The sequence below is a fragment of the Pectinophora gossypiella genome, chromosome 15 (genome assembly GCF_024362695.1).
Source record: "Pectinophora gossypiella chromosome 15, ilPecGoss1.1, whole genome shotgun sequence".
Classification (NCBI taxonomy): domain Eukaryota; kingdom Metazoa; phylum Arthropoda; class Insecta; order Lepidoptera; family Gelechiidae; genus Pectinophora; species Pectinophora gossypiella.
This window is the reverse complement of record NC_065418.1, coordinates 11,762,321-11,778,453: the sequence shown is the minus strand read 5'-3', so window position 1 is coordinate 11,778,453 and position 16,133 is coordinate 11,762,321. Positions and strand designations below refer to the sequence as shown.

At 38.0% G+C, this 16,133-nt stretch overlaps 1 protein-coding gene across 3 annotated transcripts; it reads right to left on the bottom strand.

Annotated features, from left to right (window-relative positions):
- Positions 1-1,054: 1,054 nt before the first annotated feature.
- On the bottom strand, positions 1,055-14,073 carry LOC126373288 (insulin-like growth factor 1 receptor). Of its 3 annotated transcripts, none has more exons than XM_050019375.1 (7): positions 13,323-14,073; positions 11,533-11,758; positions 9,719-9,859; positions 7,416-7,627; positions 4,044-4,187; positions 3,534-3,696; positions 1,055-2,949 (listed from the first exon to the last, which is right to left on the bottom strand). In XM_050019375.1, the coding sequence occupies exons 1-7, from the start codon at positions 13,346-13,348 to the stop codon at positions 1,090-1,092; spliced, it is 2,772 nt and encodes a 923-aa protein (XP_049875332.1). In that variant the 5' UTR covers positions 13,349-14,073; the 3' UTR covers positions 1,055-1,089. The 3 variants fall into 3 exon arrangements, with proteins under 3 accessions (XP_049875332.1, XP_049875333.1, XP_049875334.1); XM_050019376.1 differs by lacking the exon at positions 13,323-14,073 and adding an exon at positions 12,614-13,004; XM_050019377.1 differs by having other exon boundaries at positions 2,783-2,949; positions 3,530-3,696; positions 13,323-14,071.
- Positions 14,074-16,133: the final 2,060 nt, after the last annotated feature.

Here is a 16,133-nt window from a genome sequence, read left to right as displayed (position 1 = left end):
CCGGAATGCAATGCGATAGGCAATCGTAAAACCCGAAACCCGTTTTTTTGCCACAATTGCCTTAGTTATGTGAGTGTACTGTACTCGTGTAATCCTACATCAATAATGTACTTATTAACTATTTCAAAAGTGTACATCTGTGTCATAATTTAGATTACCGTCGTTTTTAGGGTTCCGTAGCCAAATGGCAAAAACGGAACCCTTATGGATTCGTCATGTCTGTCTGTCCATGCGTATGTCACAGCCACTTTTTTCCGAAATTATAAGAGCTATACTGTTGAAACTTGGTAAGTAGATGTATTCTGTGAACCGTATTAATATTTTCACACAATAGAAAAAAAAAACAATAAATTTTCGGGGTTGCCCATAATTAGAACTGAAACTCAAAAATGTTTTCCATCAAATCCATACGTGTGGGGTATCTTCATCTACGGATAAATCTTCAAAAATGATATTGAGGTTTCTAATTATCATTTTTTCAACGGAATAGTTTGCGCGAGAGATTCTTCCAAAGTGGTGAAATGTGCCCTGTTACTTCTAAAATAAGATAATTATAAAACTAAACAAAATATATGATATACATTACCTCGCAAACTACCACTGAAAATTGGTTTGGTTGAGATTTATGAAGTAGTTTTTTTTAATACGTCATAAATTGTAAACCGCAATTTACATAAAAAAATCATACAAGAACTTTTATATTATTTTACTTGCTGCTATGGAACCCTTCATAGGCGAGTCCGACTCGCACTTGGCCGCTTTTATGCGAATGTAAAACCACAATTCGTCGACTTATAGTGCAAACCACGTAAGCGTTCCTTTGAAAAATCAAATTGGGATATGATTTTTGTTAACAAAACTTCGCAATACACAATTTCAATCCTGTAAAAAAACAACTGGTCAATTTTTACCCGGATTGAAATTAATTGATAAAAATTGAGGTCTTCTTGAAGAAAATTACGCCAGAACGTAATTTTTAAATGTCTTTGGATAATCATGCTCAAAAGCGCTGGAAGGGTTATAATTGGCACATTGAAACATAGTTTTATAAAAGTTTAATTTAATGGTACTTAACAAATTATCACACACTTAATAATCTAATAAAGCTTCTGTTAATGGCACTGAATATATTGGCATAAAATCTGATAGCATCACAACATTTGGCGGGTCACTTTCGCTCCTATACATCGATGTTATATCTACAAGAGGAATACCATCATTATGATTCATATGGCGATTATAAAAATAGCCAATGCTTAAAGATACTGCTGACAATATAATACTGAATAGAATACTGGCTAATAACAAATTTAACTCAAATTCTGGCGCAGAAAGACTATGCCACTCGCTGCAAGTGCTGTAAGATGCCAAAGTTGACGTGCAGATTCTTATTTTAAACTCCTCTCCCAGTTGCAATCTGACAACCAAACTTCGATTATCATTAGGGTAAAAACACCAAACATCAGGTGATGTCAAATTTCCATCCTCTTCGGTTATGGACAATATTTGTACGAAATATGCGAAAAGCGGGCCGTTCGTTTCTTCTGGTGGGTCCCATTTGATGGAAATGTCACCAGTTTCATTGATACTGCTATATATCGCTGTCGGTATGTCAGCCTTGTTAGAACGCAAAGTTCTTATTACTCCTCTAGTCGATCTGCTACATCTTTGCCCAGCGCAGGCACGTAGCCTAATTCTGTAATCCCTAAACGGAGCCAACTCATGAATATGTAATACTGACTTTGGTCCATTTATATCTAAAATCAAAGTCTTAATATAGTTCCCATAACTGGAATTTTTGGGAGGCGGATTTTCTTCATAATTATTGCAATCTAAATCCGAATCACAGACATCGAAATGCTCCTCAATCGCGGTTTTGCCAAGTGATGTTAATGTTAAGCAGGATTGCCCGCAACTCTCATATTTTTCCGGAGGTTTTAGAACAACTGCATGGCGAGAATAATCCTCTTTTACATCGAAAATATTATATCCTACGTTACAATGGTCTCTGGCTTTCACATCTTTATCAGGTATATCTATTAAAGTAACATCTAACTGGTAGCTTGTTATATGTTTCTGGTAATCTCTGTGGTCTACCCATCGAACACCTACTGTGTTCGCCGAAGTGGCAACTAACTCTTGAATGAAAGGTGGCTCAGGTTTCGTAAAAGGAGTAGTAAAATTCACCATGCTAGTGCGAGCAACGTATGTTTCTATTGACTTATTGGAGTACACAAATGTTTCAATACAAACAGCATACGTAGTAGCAGGACGAAGAGACGTAAGCAACACACTACTTTCTTTTGTATGTATAACAAACCATTCGGACGCACTACAAGTTTCTGGGACTATGGGTTTGTTAGTGTGACTTCTTGAAGGTACTCTTGCGTATAGTATCGTATATTGCACGTCGACGTTATCATATGGCACAAATGTTACTATTGCCGAAGTCTCGTTCAAAACTTGGATTTTAAGTCGAAGTAAATCCTCACATCCACCGCTATAACCATTAATTCCCGGCGGTATGTCAATTTCGTTTGACCTCACTGGGAATTTCTTTTCAAAATCGTATATTTTATCTACACACAGCATAGGATTGTTGTACATTTTCAATTTCCCCCGATCAATTGCAAGTCGACTCATTACATTTGTAGGGAATAGCTGTTGAAGTTTGTTCATATCATAAATGATGACGCTGTATGAATTTTTTTCCAGAGTTCTCCCTCCAATATGCTGTAGAGACGGCAGGAAATCGAGGGATTTGATGACAAGAGAGCCGTAAATCATGATATAATCGTGAACTACTTCGATGTGTCTTAGGTATTTCTTCAATTCCTTCACCGCTCCCGGTACAGATCTAACGTTGATGGTCAGAGAGCCCCTGATATAGACACATCTGTAAGCTTGCTGGATCGAGCTAAGTGAGTCTATGACCAATGATAGGCAGGTCTGAAAAAAATAATGACACGATTAGCTAAGCCGGTGAGCTTATATCTTCAAGACTGTTAGAAATACTTTTAAACTAGCAAAGTACGTATATATCTAGAACATAGTTTTACATCCACCTCCGATAATGTAGTAACGTTTACTACCCTTTTACTTATTGAGTGGCTATCTAAGTGAAAGGGTCATTGAGATTTGGCTTAGTTTAGATCCTCCAGAATTACCTTTGAAGGCTTAGATAAACATCCCACTGGTTTTCCCTACTTAGACCCACTTAATGGAAAGGATTTGTTAGTAAATTCTAGGATAGTTCACATCTATAGGTAGGTAGTTTATCTATTGATTTTACAAAAAAGGTACTTATAAAATGAAAATTGAAATAATCACAAAAAAAAACCTATAATTATAGTAGGCAGGTATAGAAACACATCACTATAAAAGTTATTGAAGTCTTTAGTGCACTTATTGAAATCAATCTCCGTACCAATAACTGAAAATGCAAGCGAATTTATGTAGATCCTTAAACTTTGGGGATTTTGACGGCGCAAATACTTAAAGCATTATGTCATTTTCTACCGTTACTTACCAACCTTTTGACAGTTGGAACATTCAGCGCATGTTACCGAGCCATCTTCTACTACTTTCTTGTAGTACAGCGGACACTCAAAAACACAGGTATTGTTCCACATCCATCCCTTCAGATAGTTGCATTCCTCAATTGTTATGCAATATTGATTGTCTGGGAGAAGAATCCTGTGAAATAGATATTCGTTTTGTTTTCAAGGCAAAAATTAAACTCCCAAAGGTCTCTTACGTGACCTAGGTTTTCTTAAGATGCCGTATTAATGGAGAGTGCACCTAGCTGCTCTCAAAAGTAAGACAGCATGTTATTGCCCAGATGGGCCCGGCCTCACTTTAAGAAAGATTTTGTCGCAGAGAAAAACCTGGGGTGGGCTAATAGAGAAGCGCTACAGCGCTGAAGAACAGGCAAAGTCGGTACAGGGATCCTGAAGTATTGGTAGTCGCGAGCTGATTGGCCGCCTCTGTGGCTACAGTAGTCGGGTCCCCAGTATGTCTTGAAATAAGAAATAAATACTTACGTGTTTGGAGGACATTGTGGTACACAATGACCTTGGTATGTATAGTGTCGGCAGAGAGTACATTTATCTGGACCACCTCGGCATTCAAGACATTCGGGGTTGCAGCTCTCCAACTTTGGGTCCGAGAGGAAGTGCTGGCACTTTCTGTGGAAAAGTTTTGTTATAAATACATACATAAGAATCACATCTATTTTCCGCAAGAGAAGGCAGATACACTTATTACGACACACCACTTTCGCTTCTTCCATTCTCATCAAAGACTTCATGCATGCTCGTCGTTTAGAGTACTCTTGACCTGGCCTTTCTTTAAAACATCTTAGATCTGATCGCAGTATGTTTTTTTTTTATTATTGTGGCTGCGAGTTACCTTAATTAGGATCGGCCGTGATTTATATGTGTGTGTAGATATGTGAACTGCCCAAGTGTCGCACCTAAAGTCCCGAACACAAAAAATATAGGTAAAATATACTCAACTTTCTAATACCCATGTATTTAGTTTTATATAAATCACAAACAAGCTAGGATTAGAAATAGAATAGTCACAAATAGGATAAAGTAAACCAACTGAAGTGAAATTCCATTAGGAATTGATACGAGTATACTTATCATTTCTTTTGTGTGTATGTGGTGTGTATGAATGACGGCGAACGAGGAACTATTTTATCTACACTGACAGAGTGAAAGTAGATAAGTTATCCTTCTTAAATTGCGGTAGATACCTTCTAGGTATACAAAAAAAAACACTAGGTTTCTGCCCGCGGGTCCATCCGCGTGAAATCTATGCTTATGTTCTTTCCTGCGGGACCCAGGAAAGCGTATTTTGAAAAAGTTGCAATAAACCAAAACATGAACTTGCTAAGACACTTCGAATGATATATGTCCGAAATTAGGAATGCAATCAACACGATTAGGCGAATCTTCTTTTTTTCAGAACATTTTTTTTAACTATTTAGACGGGATCCTGAAAATTTTTATTTCAGGATCTTGTGGGATTGATATTTCCAATCCCGCGGGATCTCGAATTTGCGATCTCGAGAAGATTGCATTCCCTAGTGTGAAATCTGTTGGTACATGGGGACATTTTGACGACTCATTGACCTTTCATCTAAATCAGAGGTAAGAGACGGATAGTTACCTACTTTTAACTTCGTAACATAAATAATTTTAATTGATAATAAATGCTTTCTCATTTATCCACGATACAACAAATTCGTAGACAAAAGACACTTTGTCTCAAGACAATCAACTTAATACATACAAAAACGAATATACTTTTAAAATAACGCACCTGGCGCCCAGGGTGAGGGGTCTATATGAGGTCACATCATCACAGTACTATAGTCATCAGACACCAAATACTAGTATCAAAAACGTTGTTGTTTGAAAATGCTATATGTTGCCGAGCCACTAGTGCGACAGAGTGCGACATCGTGAAATATTCCTGTACATTTTGTATGAGATACTCAATGATATTATTTATTTACTATATTATACAAGATTCGCAATCGCAATGCTGCTGTAGACGCTGACATACCCAGTTCAGTACGAAGATCTGTGCTTTGGAAGGCACGTTGGTCCCGGTTACTACTTACTTACATCGTTACATGATCCATGTAACCCAGGGGTCTTTGGCGGCTCAATAACAACCCTGACACCAGGGTTTTGAGGTTGGGAATTCACCTCACAACCCCCACGATAGAAGAAGTGTTTACAGGAATTGGCACCAGGGTATTTATAAAAAAAACGTGTCCAGTTTTGGAGGTCGTTGAAGGTGTCACGGCTCGCAGAGCCACGGTGTGACACGGAATGTATTATGTAGGGATTGTCGCGAGCGATTCAGCTATTTATTACACATGCCAATCACGCGGCGTGCCGATGGAGATGACACTTTCAGGGGTTGACAGGAATTTTGTGGCTTCAGCGAGTACCTTGTCTATCCATGTCATGATTAATATCTAAACTAGGTTAGTGTCAACGTACAGGAGGTGAAATAAAAATATAAACTTAAAACCTAAAACCCGACTACGGAAAAATCGCGATCTAAAAAGTTTGAAACTAGATTTTTTTTACCTTTGATAGGTTTGATCTTGGCCCCAGACTTGCTCGAAGGCATTGACATATAAGTCATTGGCATTAATTGAAATATTTCTCTGAAATTCGTCCGAGCTGCGGTCGTGTGCCAATCTGTCCTAAGAGTTTGTTCACCATGGCATACGACCCACAGCCAAACCAAGTAATTATTTTTGTGGGATTTTAATATTGGCTAGGTATATTTGTATCTTAGAAAAAAACATTAAATTTATTCTATTCTATTCTACACACACATACATACATAGCGGTCAAACCCATAACCATCCTTTTTGCTACGCCGCAGTCGGGTAGCGAACCTACTTGTAAGAAAAACAATTTTCATGTCATAAATTAACTATACCTACAGGAAATAGGCAATAGCATACTGGCAACATTTTTTGGTGTAAAACCAAAAGTTAAGTAAACGATGTTAATAAAAAAACCATGAAAAAAAAATAAAGACCTTGTCCTAGATTTTTTTACATTTAGCAATGGCTAAATAAATTGAAATTAAATGAATTGTATTGAAATTTCAATACAAACAATTCGACAGTACCCCTGACCCTATCGACGAAACGTCTCAAAATTATATAACAGTCGACTTTGCTCTCTTGGAGCCAATAGTTCCGGGATATTCCAGTACAATGCCTTCCCTGGGGATGTCAAACATTATCGCTACACAATAACCGTGTCCAGGAAACATCAGTTTCCACCCGGGTACAACTATAGTATTGTTAGTATGGCCTTTGGCTAACTATGTACCTCTATATTCGTCTTGGTTATGTTTTCCTGGTATCAATTTATTTTCATTTTGGCAGAGATTAAATTTAGTTTTTTTCAAAAAAACCGAGCTTTTGGGAAACGTATCTGGCAATTAGGTTCCACATCTATCTGGCCACAACTATAAACAAAAGACAACTCGCAGCCGCTTTTGATACAAATTTTAAGATGGATACTACTTATGAGCTGTTAGCCCATCCCTAAAAATATTACAGCACCATACAATACAAAACAAATATCCCCAGGTAAAACGGTCAAAGTCAAGTGTCATGTCAATTTCAATTTTAATACCACTGAAATAAGTTTGACAGAAGCTGGATTGATTCATACCTCAGAGCAATGCTCCCAAAACGAAAAATTTCACGAGGAAAAAGTACCAATGTTTTCCCTATCATTATTATTTCCCCAAAACTTCTTTTACAAGTTATTTTTTGCCCAAAATTGTGAAAAAAATCTTCAATCTGGCAACATGTCCGGTAAAGTATTATAAAGTCTGGTACAATCACATTCACAAGCACTTACTTGCTGTTCCAACAATAATTGAACTCCTTATTTACGCTGCACTTGCAGGGTTTGACTGTATTACAATGGGCAGTCATCTCTGGATATGTCAGCATATGACGAGTGCCGGGTGCTATGGCATTCCAGTTGATAGAGTCCACGTAGCACGTATGTGGACCTCCCCATATGATGACCCCGCCTCGATCGATCTTGAGTAGGTTGTAGAGGCCTACCTGAAAGTGAAAATGGACTTGAACGTGCAGTCTTCTTTCTTCTGTTGTGTTATGTGGGGTCGATGGCTGACCAAACTGATGATAGATATATCGAGCCGCCAGAGATCTCTGACACGGAGAAAATAATTAAACCCCAACAACAACCATAAGTTTAACTTGCCTTCCTAAGAAAGGAAGAATCAACCATCCTCACGTGCAATTTAAGATCGAACTCACGCGGCACAGCAACTATTAAGCAACCAAGTATTAAGCATCTAATTATCGAGAGCTTCGTCCAATAACCTTAAGAGTCTGTCTACCGCAGATGACATTCGCTACATCTAGTGGTCAACGCCCTAGACATATCCACGCCGCGTTGCTGTTTCCGGCCAAATAGTTAATGCCATCTGGCAAATCTACAATAAGTCACGTCAAAAAAAAGGCCCGTTGCTGTGCAGACCTCACTGCATTTGGTTTATTTTGTACGTGCTACGACGGATAGGTACTTATACTACTTAGGCTACATTGTTATAAATACAAGTTAATAGACGATCTGATTATAAGTGTCGGTACCTGATACTACTTAAGTATCTTCTTATCATGTGGGTTGTGAAGTGGAATACCAACCTCATCAACCCTGGTGTCAGAGTTATTACTGAGCCGCGAAAGGCCCCTGACATGGCTCAGTAATAACTCTGACACCAGGGTTGATGAGGTTGGTATTTGGTTTATTTTGTACGTGCTACGACGGATAGGTACTTATACTACTTAGGCTACATTGTTATAAATACAAGTTAATAGACGATCTGATTATAAGTGTCGGTACCTGATACTACTTAAGTATCTTCTTATCATGTGGGTTGTGAAGTGGAATACCAACCTCATCAACCCTGGTGTCAGAGTTATTACTGAGCCGCGAAAGGCCCCTGACATGGCTCATGTAACGACTACATACTTACATTCAGTAAGTAGTAACCGGGACCAGCAGCTTAACGTGCCTTCCGAAGCACGTATCATCTTACTTTCGGACAATCAAGTGATCAGCCTGTAATGTTCTAACCAAACTAGGGATCACAAAGTGATTTTTGTGATGTCCCCACCGGGATTCGAACCCGGGACCTCTGGATCGTGAGCCCAACACTCAACTACTGGACCACGGAGGCCAAAACGACAATGCGGTTTGAAGCGGATATATTAGAGTTAGTAAATAAATAACAGTAGCTGAGTAAAGCGATTCTGATGGACACCTCAGAGCTCTCCATTTATCCGCCCAAGTGTTGAACGATATTCGAAACTAGTTGTAGGCCATGTAACAGCTAACGTTGGTTTTAATTTGATTTAATATATGTAATTGGAAATGCCTTTGTGATTCGTGTAAGCTAATTAGACGTACGTAACTTTGTAACTTCGCCCTTTCGTGTCGGAAATTTTCTGTCAATCCTCAAACTTCCGCAATAAAGGAGTCCGGTTCCATTATGCCGGCAAATGTTATTCTATTTTGAAATTATGAATTTCCTTGTTAGGTAATTATTTTAACAATTTTACAAACAGATCCGCCCGTGTAGGTAAAAATACAAGGTCGAAATGCTGATAAAAAGAGTTTAGGTAGGTACTTAGGTACTTACTGAATTACTCGGTAGTAGGTAAGAAATAATAACACCAAAAACTACATTACGTAACATGAACAGCCTATACAAGGGTGTTAGTAACAACGTATCAAATATTGAGGGAGATAATAATAATTCAGACAGATTCTGAGTTAATATTATTATCAAGTGAAATTTCCCGTTGCAAAATTCGTGTCTTTTTTTGTTTAAGGAAAATTCCACATAAAATAACTCAGAATCATGAGCTAAATCATCCCCCTAAGTGGTACTTACAAGTAAGTCGCCATACAAATACGTATGGGTGTTAGTGACACCGTAACGAATACTGAAGGAAATGATTTAGACCATGGCTCTGAGTTGATATCAAGTTGAATTTCCTCTTGGAAAATTCATGAACATTATTGTGTTTTTTTATTTGAAAATTCCACTTGATATCAACTTAGAATCATGTCAGACTCACCCATCAAAGTTTGGTAACGATGTCACTAACAGCCTGTATACGTACCTCTCTCAAATTAGGCATGTCATGAAGGATCAAGCCGTAGTTGTTGATCAGCTGCGATCCTCTGATCCTCCTCAGATTGGGGAACAGCTGACCGACGGACTCCAGACCACTGACGCGGTAGAACGCTACGAAACCTGTCACCTGAAAATTAAAAAAAAAACAGGCTACAGATTACTCAATAGGTAGTATTAAACAAAACAACCTTTTTTTTTTTGACGTGACTTTAGATTTACCGCAGATGGCATTAACTACTTGGCCGGACAAATGGGGATCGCTGAGGGCTCTCACCCGGTACAAAATTTAAGACAACAGGCCTGAGGGTGCCCAGTTGGGCGCGAACCTCGGCTCAGGGCGTCGTCTGAGTTGAAGAATAATTTGAAAGAATTAATCGACTCTAGTGGGTCGATAGCGATAAGCGCTGAATGAGGGAAATCGTCGACCACGCCGGCGGTGTCGGTATCAGGGTTCTGAAGTGTGGTGTCGCGAGCTGATTGGCCGCCTCTATAGCTAGAGTAATCGGGTCGTCGAGATCGTATAATTACGTCCTTCGGACGCCGATACTTTTCAGTACCGTCCCTGGGCGGGATGTATTCGGAAGCCATAACTACCAGGGAATTTGGGTGGTGCGGAGCAACAGAACAACCAGATCAGTACAATTAGCGATTACATTTCAATAAAGGTAACATTTTACAATCAAATCAATCAAACAAAGTCAGATCTCGGCGGTTGGCGCGATTATGCTAGAACCTGTATTGTTGTAATAATTACTATCTGAAATAAACGTTAGTTTACTGTGCCGAGTGATTTCTTTTTAACAACAGTAATCAAATAATGCAGACAAGTTTATTATTAAGTCAATGTGGTCCTGTGTTGCATCGACTTGCTTATACCTTTCACGAACAGAGACCATGGGTCATTGATGGTTCATATTAGGTAAAATGACACCTTAGAATCAGAACGTCCGTAGACGTTCTGTCCTTGAAAGTGTTAAGAAGCAAAGCAACGGGGAGCGGCAGTTCGACCCAAGGTAGTACCGGGCTTGCGCCAATGAGTTATTAGTTATTATATTAAATGCAGTTGTCTCGACCATTATAGACGACAATGTGGCTCATCACCTATCAGGTTGGTGTAACAGAAAGCTCAGTGAGGTATGGGTACTTAGTACATATTAAAGATAATTAATACCAGGTGGTGTCCAGGATTTGTGCACGGTTAATGGTAAAAGGCTCGCCCTCAATTACATAGGACTTAAAACATAGCTGGCGAGGTGTATTATACAGGTTGGTAGTCACACCGTGCCGAATACAGGACAACTCGGAGTTAATATCAAGTGAAATTTCCTGACGGAAAATATGAGTGTTTTTTTTTTCCTCAAGAATCTACATGTCTCAAAGTTCTCGCTACGGTGGCACTAACACCCTGTACAGTCTCGTGATCGACACGTCGCATTAAATGGATATATATTAGTACACGAGTACTATATTACACGAGTAGTACTAATATATAATACACTTTAAAACCATGTCACATTAACTTTTTTGACAAATTAAACCGTAAGTCTCATTAAATGACAAATATGATAGCGCGACAGGGTTCTAAATGTGAGGGTGGGTACATGATATTGCTCACTTACTATGTATCTTATCTAGGTATACCAGTAGGCTTATCACCAAAAGCACGCGACTCCTTCTCGCCGCGACAGAGACCATCTGTCTCTTTCTGTGCAGTACTGTTAGAGAGTGACGGGTGACGTATGTCGAGGCGAGAAAGAGTCGCGCTCTGCTAAGCCCGCTATAGTTTTAAAAAAATCTCACCTCTCTGAGCTCAGGAAAGCTGATATTCTGAAAGGAGCTGGTGTTGGCCTTCTCCATGAACAAGACACGAAGGTTGCCCAGTATCACAACACAGTCTTTCAAATGCTGCAATTTCTGCAATGATTGAACCAAGTACATATTCGTGCATATCCCGGCTGGGTGCGACGATGGAATCGGACCGATATGCTGTGCTAATACTGGTGTGATGAGAAGGATGATTGAAACCCTGTAAAAAAATATTTAAAAACATTTGATTTTCAGTACAAGTTCAGTTTTTATACCTAACTATATTGTAAAGCTGTACTTTAATCAAAACTGCCACCTTAGCGTGAAGGCATGTCCCGGTTACTACTTACTGAAACAAGTAAATTGAGCCACCATAGGCCCCTGACATTGGTCATAGTAACCGGGACCAAAGGCTTAACGTGCCTTCCGAAGACCATTTTACTTTCGTACAATCAGGTGATCAGCCTGTAATTTCCTAACTAAAGTAGGGATCACAAAGTGATTTTTGTGATATGTCCACACCGGGATTCGAACCCGGGACCTCCGGATCGTGAGTCCAACGCTTGAGCGTTGGAGTGGTTGACCACTGGACCACAGAGGCCGTTGTCTAATTATTAATAATAATGTAACTACATCATACAAGATCTAGTTAGTAAATGCTCCGCGAGTCGCACATGATGGAAACATGCCGCTGACTCTGGCCGCGTTGGAGATAATTGTACATATTTACATACCATACATACAAATTCAAATTAAGGTCTTAAGGCCCAAAGTCCTTTTAAAATCCAAATCCCACTGTTTAACTATTGTGTCTGGAAATCTGGGCCTTACGAGGTTAAAAAATATTTTTATTCAGTAGGTAACATGGTTGGTTACATTTTGAATCGTCATTTTATACATATAACGAACGTCTCATCCGGCTAAAACTACCGCAGCTTCTCACAACCTGTATAGCCTGGGGAAAGAAGTTGCAAGAAAAACCTCGCAACAGGGCCCTACACGTACTATTTTTAAAAAATCTCAACGTATTGTTACACAATTTAGTAATTAGGCTGCCAAATATAATGTTACTAACACAACTAACTGGAACTAACTGTCTGCTGTGGGCAATAATATTTGGATGATGAATGATCATTCAGATATGAATGCATGCAATCATATCTTCTAAGTAATCACTAACATAAACTCAGTCCTATTTCCTACCGGGGTCAGTAGAGACTATGAAATCCCATTCCCAGCTTCGATCCTGAACTTCATGCTTCCTCCATATTCATCAGTCGTTCAAAGTACCTATCGATCGTACTAAACCTTATTGTACTTACCCCTTGTGTTTGGATATTTATAGGAGAATAAGAAAAATTAAAATACAGAAGTAGGTACCTGCACAACGTTTCATTACTTTTTATGTATTCCTCTAATTGCTGAACATAATTTTAAAGCTTCTTTCTAATTAAATTGAATAAGGTTCAGTGAAAAATCAACCAAGTGCAAAGCGGCTCGAGGGTTCCGTCTGAAGATACTGCACCATCATATATACCGTATTTATTTAATATTTTTTGCACAAGTATTTATTTAGTACTTAACCTTTATTATACAATGTGTTAGTGACGTAATAACAAAAACTTTGAGGGATGATTCAGACCATGATTCTGAGTTAAACAAAAAAAAAACATGAGTTTTGCGACGGAAAATTCCTCTTAATAGGTATTTACTTACAGTTATGGTCTGAATTCTCTCTCAAAAATTCTATAAAGTACTTAAATAAACCAAAATATAAATATTACCAGATCACTTTTGCCGCCGCCGCCATGACAGTTTCAGCTTCTTCCCGCCAAATTTTTTATACTTTTTCACACGTCGACGCAACACAACGCGACGTAACAGCCTCAGATATATTATCTTAATGCCAATGGGAAAACACATGGTGAATTTCCCATAGTCCTAAGATTGTCACTTAGTCATTTAACTACAGGTTTAGCCATTGTGTTCTAAGCTCTTACTAAGTAGTTTAACTTGTTTTGAATTTGACGATTTTGGTTTGCTTATTTTTATTTCATCAAAATTGTTCAATCAATATTCACTTGAAAAGGCTATAAAAACTTTATTTTTATTTTTGTGCAGTAGGCATGTCCACTTCCGTTTACAACAGAGAATGACTTACAATAGAGCTATTTTTACGTTGGAATGTTGGTACCAAATGTAGATTTTTATCAAGGATAATATACGCAGCAAACCTAGGTACCTACTTATTATTATAAAAAAAATAAAACTTTACAATAAACCATAAACAACACTACAAAAATAATGCTCGGCAAAAATATATTTGTATTATTTATAATTAATTATAAACACTGCACTATTTAGTCATCAAACTTTTAAGGAAAACTGTAGCACTACGGTCATTACATATACCTAGAACGTCTTATCAGCCAGACTCAACCACAATTATTATTTTTTTTATTTATAAACACCCGTACACACTGAGTTTTATAATAGGACTGACGATTCGTCAATTATTTCATATGGAGTGTGAAGATTCCGATAGACATTAATAATTTTAGTTCACGACCCCAATATAGGTGATATATCTACATGGTGTTTACAAAGTTAATATAAGTGTTACTAATTATACAATGCATTAATTAATAATTTTAATTTTATTTGTTGACTATTGTTTTTGAGTGTGGAAGAACCAAGAGAAGTGTGTCATGATCGAAGCAAATGGAATTCTATAGTCTCTACTTACCCCGGTGGGAAATAGGCGTGAGTTTATGTATGTATGTATGTAATAATACAATTAAGTCTGAATCAGCCACTAATGCGTGGTTATGACTCTGTGACTGTGTCTTGCCCTTAGTTCTAATTTATAGGATGATCTTGAAATTCTTCTTCTGATCGTGTGGGTTGTGTGGTGGATTACCAACCTCATCAACCCTGGTGTCAGGGTTACTATTAAGCCGCCTAAGGCCCCTGACATGGCTCATGTAACGACTACTTACATACATCAGTAAGTAGCAACCGGGACCAACGCAACGGCTTAACGTGCCTTCCAAAGCACGGATCATCTTACTTTCGGACAAATCAGCCAGTAATGTCCTAACCAAACTAGGGACCACAAAGTATTTTTTGTGATATGTCCCAACGGGAATCGAACCCGGGACCTCCGGATCGCGAGCCCAACGCGCAACCACTAGACCACGGAGGCCGTTAGTATTAGTGCTAGCTTACTAGGTCGACCCCGACACGCTCTTAGCCGGTTATTAAATCCTTAGGTAAATTTATTTCATCATTTACAGTTCGGATATGTACCTACTTATACTATATTTATAAGTCTCCTTCGGATTCAAAACTCTATACCACCTAAGTACTTGCGAGTAAAACCAATACTCTTACTTGAATGAAAACGTTAATGCATTTAATATTTTAGTGAAACACTTAAGTAAGTAAGTGCATACTACAAAGAAAATACCGTTTTAATAACGCTAAGCTTATATTTTACAATTTTCATTATGGCTCGAGTGCTGGAGTGTTTGATGGAACACCCTGTATGCAGGGCGCAGGTCAAGTGGGCTTAACGAGCAATATTGCATTTTGTACGGGAACTGCTCTCGCCATAATACTCGTTATAGCTTTTGAAATATTATGCCGAGAATCCAGAGAACACTTAAGATCTTGCAGTTATCGATAGAGTGGAATAATGAAATCTTTTCAAATAATATCCACCTATGTAAGTAGGTACCTAAGTTAATCATACAAGTATGTACAGTCATGAGCAATATAATGTACCCACTTTAGGACTCTGTCGCACTAACATATTTGACATTTAGCGAGACTTACAGTAGGTACAGTTAAATTTGTCAAAAAAGTTAATGTGACATGGTACCAAAGTGTATACATTATTAATTATCGTGACCGTATCTAGATGGTGATTGTTTCTTTTTGTATTAATAAGTATTATTTTACCAAATAAATAGTAGGCACATGCCACGTTGATTATTATCCGCCTAGCCTACCCCAATGGGAAATAGGCGTGACCTTATTATTACGTAAAGTATAAAAACTATGGTAGATGGTTCGTTGGAGAAAATCCGTGTTGCTCTATCTAAGAGATAGATTGTTAATATTATACCGGTACTTATGTATTATTTTAATTAAAGAAGATTAGGTATAATACGTTTCCTATGGGGTGCTGGTTGTTTTGCATTAGTACTATTTTTTACAAAAACAAATAAGACTTTCTTTTATTTTTGCAAAAAGCTAAAACTATTTTTATTTTTTCAAATGACCCGCCAGCCAGAACATTACTAATGCGTTTAATTTTTGCATGTGAAATGAATTTACTTACCAAATGATTAATAACTTTCAAGAAAATAACATTTGGTGCGAATTGGTGCGAATTCATAGTGGGTGGTGTGGTGTTGTCTCATTTTATTAATTTGAATTATTTTTACATGGATTTTCGTTTTTGTATTATGTGACAACAAACACTGAAACAAACAAATAAAACCATAAAACTGAGTTACAGAGAAAAAGTCCAAAGTCAAGTGAGAAGGCATTTATAGACATGGTTTTACGGGATGGTTTCTGCCATAAAG

Coding starts and splice junctions, on each gene's coding strand:
- LOC126373288 (XM_050019375.1), bottom strand. CDS start 13,348: ATGGCGGCGGCGGCAAAAGTGATCTG. Junction 7,628..9,718: donor ACATGCCTAATTTGAGAGAG/GTACGTATACAG, acceptor TTTCACTTTCAG/GTAGGCCTCTACAACCTACT. Junction 2,950..3,533: donor AATGTTCCAACTGTCAAAAG/GTTGGTAAGTAA, acceptor TATTTTTTTCAG/ACCTGCCTATCATTGGTCAT.